Here is an 11,275-nt window from a genome sequence, read left to right on the forward strand (position 1 = left end):
ATCATCTGCGCTTTACCTTCGCCATCTGATAAACATTGATAAAGACTAGGTTTGATGAGTTTATCCATCTTTCATTGCTAAAAAATTCGTCTTTTTTTTTTTTATTGATGGGGAACTTCTATATCAAGAACTTTCATCTTTAATAAAAAATATAATACTAAAATAAAACAATAAACTTTAAACAAGGTGTCAAACAAAAGGAATAGTTGGTAAAAGGCAACCTTTTTGAAGTAAGGAAATGAATTAAGCAAAGTTTAAAAAAAGAGACAGAATGTGGTTATATTTTCTCAGTAGTGTGCCTGAATTCGGATTACTTGATGATGAGCTTGAAATCAGCATTTTGATATTCTTCAACTTGTGTTTCTCGGATAACCCTGGCCGACTTGACAACAGATTCATTGCAATACTTTACCTCAATGGACTTTAGAGATAAGATGTCTCCGAAACAAGAAGGTGTCTCCTTAATATTCCAGCATCTACGCAAAACCAAGCGTTCAAGGTTAGGAAATGCATCATCGGAGACAGTCCATTCTTTAAGACTGTTACAATCTATTAGTTTCAAGACTTTGAGTTGAATGAACTCGTCACTGCTCACTTCCCATTTTTCATCATCAAATTGTATGGAGGTCAGCTGGAGTGCCTGAAGATTCTGAAGCTGAGCAATGCTTGATAAGTTCTCATTGCCCAGTCTAAATTTGAACATTGTTAAATCTTTGAGATTTGATCCGGAGATGCATACAGGAAACATCTGGTACCAGAATACTGCGATAATGTGCAGCGTCTCAAGCCGTGTTGGAAAATCCAAATCTGGGAACGGGCCGCTGCTATCACCCCTGAATTTGCATTTCAGTTCCCTAAGATTAGGTGCTTTTCTCAACATCAATTCCGCATCCTCAACACAAGATAAATATGGAGTGGAAAGAGTTGCCAAATCATGAAGTTTTGTGGAGTCCTCAAGTAACTCTTCTGCATCTTCTATAACGAAGCCGTTGCCGTCGCTGCCGGAAATATGCACATGTTTCAATTTAACCATTTTCCAAACTGTAATAGGTACTGTAATAGGTCCTGACATAGATCCTCTACGACCTTTGATTATGAGAGTTTCAAGGTTCCGAAGATTGGATATGGATGAAGGAATGGACATTTGATTAGTCTTTGCAGAGAAATACCTCAAGTGAACTAGATTCGCTGGAAAAGAATCAATAACAACGTATTGCTCCAAATCCAACACTTTTAGAAACTTGAAATTCTGTAAAATGCCAGAAATTGCAAGTTTACAAATGGATGTGTTATCACGCCTGGAAAGTATAGAGCCAACAAGTGAGCAAGACGAGCTCCATTCAGCAAGATTATCCACTTCACAAAAGGCCAAGCGAGGTTGAGCATGCTGCTTGCGAGAAGAATAAATACGGGAAGAAGGATTGACATTCTGATCCCTGTGAATATATAAATTAACAAAATCATAACATAGATTTTCAAATCACAACATGAATACTTGATCATTGTGAATGTATAAGTTAGTAAAACAATAACATTAATTTTTCAAAAATAACTTAAAAGACTTAGATTGATTTTGAACAATAAAGTACAAATTGGTATATTACCATTTTCTCCATAGTAGAAAATTCTCCTCGGTTGCTCTGTTCTTGCAGAACTCTAGCAATACATCATGAATGCGACATGCTTTGACCTTACCATCTAAATAGGTCCTCTTGGAAACCATCACAAGATTTCTTCCGATAAGATGCTCCAAGTAACCTTCTGCTATATCCTCCAAACTCTTGCCTTCACAACTTTTTATAAATGCCTCTGATATCCATGACCTTGTTAACCATGAAGCGTCAATCACTGTATCCTCCAAAAATGCTCCAAAATAGAGGAAGCAAGCCTTAAGATGATAAGGCAAATCCTGGTAACTCTGTTCTACAATGGCCTTTGAATCGCTGTGAATGTGGGAACCTAAGGTCGTAGCCACTTGTTTCCAATTCTCTTTGTTTTTCTCCATCTTTGCCAGAATACCAGCCACCAGAACAATTGAAAGAGGCAGCCCTCCACACTTTCTTGCTATTTGTTGGCCAACTTTTTCCAGGGCAGAGGAGCAGCTTTCTTTACCAAACACTTTATCTTCAAGTAATTTCCAACTTTCTTCATCATTAAAGATGCGAAGAGGTATGGGTTTACTAAAAGATGTAGCATAATTGGCAACTTCACGATGTCGAGTTGTTAGAATGATTCTGCTTCCATTTTTGGCATCATAGAAGCAAGAACTTAAATCATCCCACGCACTAGCTTCCCACACATCATCAACAAGGATAAGATATCTTTTGCCCATTAAAGTTCTCCGAAGCTTTTCTGCTGCATCAGCTTCACAAGAGACGCTATCCCTCATACCAGTAGCATCATGTAGAAGGGCCATTAGCAAATCCATACGTCTATATACTCGAGAGACACAACATTGTGCACGAATATCAAAGCGAGAGATAACTGAATTATCAGAATAGAGTTTGTAGGCCAAAGTCGTCTTACCTAGGCCAGGCATACCTAGGATAGAGATAACATCTAGTTCTCGGCATCCCTTTGTTAGTTTATTTTTTAGTTCTTCCCTCACGTCGTCGAAACCAACAATTTCTTCATTCATACTTCGATTCGTAGCCAATTGTGATGGCGTATGAACAGTGGAAGTATCAAGGGTATCATGTGATACTAAGTCAACCTCGGCCACTTGCTTTTCTGGAATCGCTGCTACCTCTGCCCTGATAAGAGTAATCTCCTCTATGATATCTAGGAGCCAACGCTCGAGACACCAATGAGGAACTTCTTTCCTTATGAAAGCATCAGTTACATACTCCAACTCATATGCTTTGCCAATAAATTGTGTAGCCCACAGTTGAGGTCCTGCGTGCTTATTATATCGCTCTTCAGCAACATCCTTGAGAAAAGGTTGCAAGTTCTCAATTTCCGTCTGAATTATTTGAAGCTGGCTCATGACAGAAAAGAGTGTATCTGAATTGCGGCTTTGGAACTCCTTCAGGTTGTTTAAAAGAAAATCAACATAGCCTAGACCATGAATCCTTGATAGGTTAGACTGAAATGCCTTTCGAATGATGAGGTAGATCATCGCCTTGACAGGCTCGATGTTTCTCGGAAGATCAAGACCAAGTTCTCGGTTCACATCCTCTAACACCGTGTTTTCCTTCTCCCCCTTGATATCATATAATGAGTAAATTAGAAGTCCGGCATCAACAATAACAGTGCTCATATCTTGACAATGGTGTTCAAGATCTAGTACTGGCAAATTGATGAGATTGTCTCTTAATAGGTTGAGCATCTCTCGAAGGATTTCCATTTGATCGTTCAAACCAATTACCTGACAAGGATTACTAACAGTTGGTAGCTCCACCAAACTGTGCGCAACAGTCTCCACGCTAAAGACACTGCCAGCTGCATGCTCATTTTGATTAGTGGGATGCCATTCTGGTTGTATTGTCGGCTTCAAAGCTTGCAGGATATTAACATAGACCTTGTGAATGCCTGGAAGAATGGCGTTAGTCTTCATTTTCAGGAGATCAGAAAACAAAACATTCATCTCACTAGGAGCCAAGTCTTGATTTTTGTTGCCATGGTTTGGCAGATACAACCACGCAACCAGTGTTGCCATGGCTTTGAGGCTCTATGCATTTGTGTGAAAGAAAGAGGATAAAAAATCTCAGTAACTTCAACTCCTTTAGAACCTTTTCTATTTGGTCCTTGGATCCCGGAACAAAAAGCAAAGAACATGGATCATCGATCTGCAGTAGAACATTGAGGTTCTCTTCTACAGAATCGATAAATTCCATCACAAAATCGGGGTTAGGAATAATATCATCCACCTTGTTGACTGAAAGTGTTATTTTGGGAAAGGAGTATTTAGCTCTGAATTCCAGCTTAGTCTGCCATATTTCTGTTGGCACGTGAAAGGTAAAGGGATCCTTATTTGAATCAAGGAACTCGTCCCGTTGGGATGTTAAAATGAACTCCTCAAAATAGGATTCTGCATTTGGGCTTTCGGAAGTAGCATACAAGGTCTTCCAAATATTGAGCATTTTCTGGGTGACATTTAGCATAATGCCGCATTCACCAGCGAAGGGACAGCTCTGCAAACCGAGAAAACTATCCACCATTTTTAACTCCCATACAAAGAAATTCATACGATCCCTCACAACATCGCATATGCTATCGTGTTCTCGTAATTGAAGGAAGGCATCTTTCAGATTGGACAAATCTTTGTCTGAAGACATCACTCTCCCTCTTTCTCAGTTGTGACAAAAGAAACTATTATGAAGAAGAAGAATAAGACGCCTTCCAGCAGGTTTTTAAAGTTTCTTTCTTCACCTTGGTTTCCTTTCTTGCTCAGTAATTTACCATTCCACATGAGTATATTTTAGTTGCATCAATTACAAGCAGCAAGTCAACTTATTGTAAGTAAGCCCACATTATTTATTCCTTGTATGCACATGGGTAGATTCCTTCCCATTTCGTCTTTACCAATTGTCATATTAAATGCACAAGCATTGTTGATGTATCACGTAAGATTAATTAGATACACATGGGTACACAAAGTAATATTATAAATAATCATTAGAGATATATGTGAATGATAATCAAGCGACCATTTAAGAAATCGAAGAGCTAGGTTATATATATATATTAGTTCTTGAACATGTGCGTTGCACGTGTATCCCATGCTAGTTATTACAAATATTTTTTAGAATATTACATGCGCGATGAGTTGCACAAAAATTGGAGAGAAACAATAAAAGCTCATACTTAAGAATGATGAGTTTATTCAACCAATATTTATTATCATTGCAAGTTGCTATCAAATGAATTTCAAAAGTAACATTCGAACGCCTTCAATTAAGAAATTCTTATAATATATCAAATATTTCAACTTGACAGTAATTCTTTTTTGTAAGTTAAAAGCACATAATTTAGACGTCGGCTATGATTGCAATTATTTTAAGTAAAATTTTCGCCCTTTTTTTAAAAAGAAATTGTAGCCTCCACTTTTTTACAGCCACAAACTTATTAAGAAAGTGTTGTTGAATGAAAGTAGTGTTTTGTAGAAGTTGTCCAGAAATTCGATCAACATATACATTCCTTAGGATAGCTAGTAAATCATTGTCAATTTCATAGTGTACATCTACACGAAAGTAGTAATTATCCGTGATAGAGATAATAGTTTTTGAAATATTTAATTGATGTATATAAATCTAACTGCACATACATGTATCCTTCGTCTGATTCAAAATTGTTAGTCCTTTCATATGTGAAATTGACAAAAAAATATAAATTAATTGAATTGTATAAATATAATTATATTGTAAAATATAGCAATTGGTAACCGAGCTACAATAGAACTCTGTAACTTAAAATGATTAGAATCTCACCCATAAATTTGAAATCTTGGTTCAGGCTCTAATAGAAATCATGTGTAGATGTTGGCAGTTTTAACATTTTAGTACTTCATGAAAAACATAGTACTACTATATCAAGAAAAATAATAGTGTAATATTCCACAATCTAATTATAATTTAAGCACACTATAGTAATTATTATAGTTTGATAGGAAAAGCTTCAGCTAACAATATGAACGAATATCATAATAATTTAATAAAAGTAATGATAAATTGTATAATTATTACCAATTTTGTGGTGCAATAATCGAATTAACCTTTAAAAAGATTATAACACCAAATTAAGCCTTGACATAAAGAATGAATTTGACAACAGTACCAAATAATAAAGTGTTACGGTTTGAAATAAATCATTTGGTATGCATCCTTCACGGGAAAAGGACTTGATATAAACAGATAAATATGTGAAAGATCTTGTTAAAAAGTACTAGGAGTTTATCTAACTATAATTTTAAAAGTAATTAACAATTATCAGTAAGACTCCTAAAGTTGTAAAGCACAACTCTTATACTATTTTATTATAACATAGATTTTGCTAAGTAAATCTGCTAATCTAAAGTAAGATTTATAGGTGTAGGAATTCAGCTATAATAATAAACACTCACTGAAAATCTCTAATATCTTTTTAACAGAAAGAGATATAGATATATGGTATATCCTTCTATATTAAAACACATTATCACGACCCAGATTTTTCCACCCTCGAGAGTCGTGATAACCCCTACTCGTAGAAGCTAGGCAAGCCAGGAAAATTTAAAAAATTTAACTATTTTATTTTAAACCTTTTTAACAACTTGCATTAACAGGTGATACACATTTAAATGATAGCGGAAGATGAAACTAAACGAAAGACTTAGATAAATATAATACCAAAATCGATACGAAAAGCCAACATAGTATCACAGCATACACGGACCGTCTATGACTGCTGCATACAAATGTCTGAAGGAAAAAAACGCAGTCTGTCTCGGATACAAGTGATAACAGAACATGATAATAGATAGAAGAGACGTCGGACCTACGGACGCCTGCAGGACTACCTCGGAATCTCTGTGGACTGAAGGTTGGCTCCCAAGCTACTGATCCAATGCTGCTCCGGTATCTACATAGAGTGCAGAGTGTAGCATCAGCACAACCGACCCCATGTGCTGGTAAGTGTCTGGCCTAACCTCGGCGAGGTAGTGACGAGGCTAGGACCAGACTCCAGATAAACATGTGCAGTTATATAATATATGGCGAAAAATAACCAGGAATAAGCAGTTTAAAAAGGGAGGGGGTACATGCTTCGGGGAAACATATCAAAACCAACAGAAACTTTATAAAATATGAAAGGACAACTCAATATCTACAACAATACAATAATAATATTGTTGCGGAGCGCAACCCGATCCCTTATCATTTACCATTGTTGTGGCGTGCAACCCGATCCACATATATATAGTTGTTGCGGCGTGCAACCCGATCCAATATAATATTTGTTACGGCGTGCAACCCGATCCAATATAATATCTGTTGCGGCGTGAAATCCGTTCCAACTATACAGTCAACAATAATCATAATCAACCGTCCCGGCAAGGGATCAACAATAGACTACACTATCCCGGCAAGGGAACTCAGCAGTACAAGTATATACGTCCCGGAAAGAGAAAATCAGCTATAACCAATCTTAAATCAACTCCTACTCGTCTCAATTACCACAATTTCTCAATCATAAGTAGATTCCACGATAAACAAACTAAGTCTTTGCGCAATATCAAGGATTTACTCACTATTTCAACCATAGTAACATTCAAGAATACAACAAGTATCAATTTAAGACTCACGGTCATGCTTGACACCAATGTATAGATACTCGTCACCATGCCTATATGTCGTACTCAACAAGAAGCAAATAGCAAATAGGACTCAACTCCTAATCCCTCAAGCTAAGGTTAGACCGAACACTTACCTTGATGTCACGAACGCAATTCAAGCCTCAACTGTTGCTTTACCCCTTGATTCCACCACCAACTCGCTCGTATCTAGCCACAAGTTACTTAATTATATTAATAAATGCTAAATGAACCATTTTGAATGCATGAAAATGAATTTTCCAAAATTTTACCCAAAAGTCAAAATCGCCCCCGGGTCTACATAGTCAAAACCCGAGGTTCAAACCAAAACCCGATCACCCATTCCCCCACGAACTCAAATATATAATTTATTTTAAAATCGGACCTCAAATCGAGGTCCAAATCCCCAATTTGAAAAACTTAGATTCTACCCAAAACACCCAATTTTTCCCATGAAAATTATTGATTTGAAGTTGAAATCGTGTTAAAAGATGTTAATGATTGAAGAAAACTAGTTAAAAATGACTTACAATTGATTTGGCGAAGAAAGGTTATTTGAAAAATCGCCTCTTATGTTTTTGGGGTTTTGAAAAATGGAAAATGATTGAAAATCCCGTTTATTTATACCCCTGTCTGACCTCCTGTGCGGACCTCACAAAATGGACTGCGGTCGCACAAGCCTTCCTGAGGGTACTGCGGTCCAGTGCCCTGTGCGGACCGCACAAAGTCGATTGCGGTTGCACAGCCTCCACCGCGCACCGCACAAGGTCGACCACGGACCACACTGGTGGGTTCAGAGACCTGCAACTTCTGGTTTAAGCCTAAAACATCTCGAAACCTACCCGAAACTCACCCGAGCACTCGAAACTCCAAACCAAGTGTGCATACTAACTCAAAAATATCATATGGACCTACTCGTGCGATCAAATCATCAAAATAACTTATAAAATCATGAATTAAACCTCAAAATTTAACATTTTCATCAAGAACTCTCAAAGTCCATAACTTCTCAACCGGAAGTCCAATTCACGTCAAATAAACTCTGTTTTCACCAAATTTCACAGAAACGTCTTAAATCATATATAAGACCTGTACCGGGTGTTGGAACCAAAATACGTGCCCGATACCATCATGTTCTAAGCAAATTTCATTTCAATTTTCCTTAAACAGTTTCAGAAAACAATTTCTTTTAAAAATTCATTTCTCGGGCTTGGGACCTCGGAATTCAATTCCGGGCATACGCGCAAGTCCTATATTTTCCTACGGACCCTTTGGGATCGTCAAATCATGGGTCTGGGTCCGTTTACCCAAAACGTTGACCGAAGTCAAATTAACTCATTTTATAACCAAATTTTATCATTTTTCACACAATTTCATATTTAAGCTTTCCAGCTATGTACCCGGACTACGCACGCAAATCAAGGTGACTCTAAATGAGGTTTTCAAGGTGGAAGAACATAGAATTTAATTTAAAGCAAGTGATGATCTTTTGGGTCATCACATTCTCCACCTCTAAAACTTACAATTGTTCGTCCTCGAACGGACAAAAGAAGGAAGTACCTAAGTCGGGAAAAAGATGGGGATAACTGCTTCGCATATCGGACTCGGACTCCCAGGTTAATTCCTCAGAAGGCTGACCTCTCCACTGAACATGAATAGAAGGAAAACTCTTCGACCTCAACTGACGAACCTGCCGGTCTAGAATGGCTACCGGCTCTTCCTCATAAGACAAGTCCTTGTCCAACTGGACAGTGCTGAAATCTAACACGTGGGATGGATCGCCGTGATACGTCCGAAGCATGGACACATGAAACACTAGATGCACGGCTGATAAGCTCGGCGGCAATGCAAGTCTATAAGCCACCTCTCCCACTCGATCAAGAATCTCAAACGGACCAATGAACCTAGGGCTAAGCTTGCCCTTCTTCCCAAATCTCATCACGCCCTTCATAGGCGACACTCGGAACAATACCCGCTCACCGACCATAAAAGCCACATCTCGAACCTTGCGATCTGCATAACTCTTTTGCCTGGACTGAGCTGTATGAAGCCTATCCTAAATAATCCTGACCTTGTCCAAGGCCTCCTGAACCAGGTCCGTACCCAACAACCGAGCCTCTCCAGGCTCAAACCATCCAACCGGAGATCAACACCGCCTACCATATAAAGTCTCATAAGGAGCCATCTGGATACTCGACTGGTAGCTATTGTTGTAGGCAAACTCCACTAAAGGCAAGAACTGATCCCACGAACCTCCAAAATCGATGACACAGGCTCGGAGCATATCCTCCAAAATTTAAATAGTCCGCTCGGACTGCCCGTCTGTCTGAGGATGAAATGCTGCACTCAACTCAACCTGAGTGCCCAACTCTCGCTGAACTGCTCTCCAGAAATGTGAGGTAAACTGCATACCTCGATCCGAAATGATAGACACAGGCACACCATGAAGACGAACAATCTCCCGGATATAGATCTCAGCTAACCTCTCGGATGAATAGGAGACTGCCACAGGAATGAAATGCTCTGACTTGGTCATCCTATCAATAATGACCCATACTACGTCGAACTTCTTCCGAGTCTGCGGGAGTCCAACAACGAAATCCATAGTAACTCGCTCCTACTTTCACTCACGAAGCTCAATCTTCTAAAATAAACCACCAGACCTCTGATGCTCATACTTAGCCTGCTGACAATTCAAACACCGAGCCACATATGCATCGATGTCCTTCTTCATTGTACGCCACCAATAATGCTGCCGCAAATCCTGATACATCTTCACGGTGCCCGGATAAATAGAGTACCAGGAACTATGGGCCTCCTCTAAGATCAACTCTCGGAGTCCATCCACATTAGGCACACAAACTCGACCCTGCAATCTCAAAACTCCATCATCATCTAAGGCAACCTGCTTGGCACCTCCGCGCTGCACCATGTCTCTAAGGACACACAAATGGGGATCATCATACTGCCAATCACGGATACGCTCCAATAACGAAGAACGAGCGACTGTGCAAGCTAACACACGGCTAGGCTCAGAGACATCCAACCTCACGAACTGATTGGCCAAAGCCTGAACATCCAAAGCAAGCGGTCTCTCACCGGCCGGAATATAAGCAAGACTACCCATACTGGCTAACTTCCTACTCAAGGCATCGGCCACCACATTGGCCTTTCCCGGGTGATATAAGATAGTGATATCATAATCTTTCAACAACTCCAACCGCCTCCTCTGCCTCAAATTCAACTCCTTTTGCTTGAACAAATATTGAAGACTCTTGTGATCCGTGAACACCTCACATGCCACGCCATACAGATAATGCCACCAAATCTTCAATGCGTGAACTATCATTGCCAACTCTAAATCATGAACTGGATAGTTCTTCTTATGAATCTTCAACTGCCGCGAAGCATAGGCAATGACCTTTCTATCCTGCATCAACACTGCACCAAGCCCAATACGAGAAGCATCACAATAAACTGTATAAGGCCCCAAACCTGTGGGCAAAACCAACACCGGTGCCGTAGTCAGAGCTGTCTTGAGCTTCTAAAAGCTCGCCTCACACTCGTCCGACCATCTGAACTGGGCACCCTTCTAGGTCAACTTGGTTATCGAGGCTGCGATAGATGAAAACCCATCCACGAACCGACGATAGTAGACTACCAATCCCATGAAACTCCAAATCTCTGTAGCTGATGCTGGTCTAGGCCAGTCCTTGACTGCCTCAATCTTCTTCGGATCCACCTGAATACCTTCTGCTGATACAACATGACCCAGGAATGCAACTGAACTCAGCCAGAACTCACACTTCGAGAACTTAGCATATAGGTGACTATCCCTCATGGTCTGAAGAACCACTCTGAGATATTGCTCGTGCTCCTCCCGACTGCGGGAATATATCAAAATATCATCAATGAAAACTATCACGAACGAATCCAAATAAGGCTTGAACACTCAGTTCATCAAATCCATGAAAGCTGTTGGGCATT

The 11,275-nt window shown here is 39.4% G+C and overlaps 1 protein-coding gene across 1 annotated transcript; it reads right to left on the bottom strand.

The window, feature by feature from the left end:
- Positions 1 to 176: 176 nt before the first annotated feature.
- Positions 177 to 4,418, bottom strand: LOC104244343 (putative late blight resistance protein homolog R1B-23). The gene is made up of 2 exons (XM_009799756.2): positions 1,605 to 4,418; positions 177 to 1,436 (listed from the first exon to the last, which is right to left on the bottom strand). Exons 1-2 carry the CDS (start codon positions 3,656 to 3,658, stop codon positions 311 to 313), a joined length of 3,180 nt encoding a protein of 1,059 aa, XP_009798058.2. The 5' UTR covers positions 3,659 to 4,418; the 3' UTR covers positions 177 to 310.
- Between the last annotated feature and the right edge of the window lie 6,857 nt (positions 4,419 to 11,275).

This window comes from Nicotiana sylvestris, chromosome 10 (genome assembly GCF_000393655.2).
Source record: "Nicotiana sylvestris chromosome 10, ASM39365v2, whole genome shotgun sequence".
In the NCBI taxonomy this organism is placed as follows: Eukaryota; Viridiplantae; Streptophyta; class Magnoliopsida; order Solanales; family Solanaceae; genus Nicotiana; species Nicotiana sylvestris.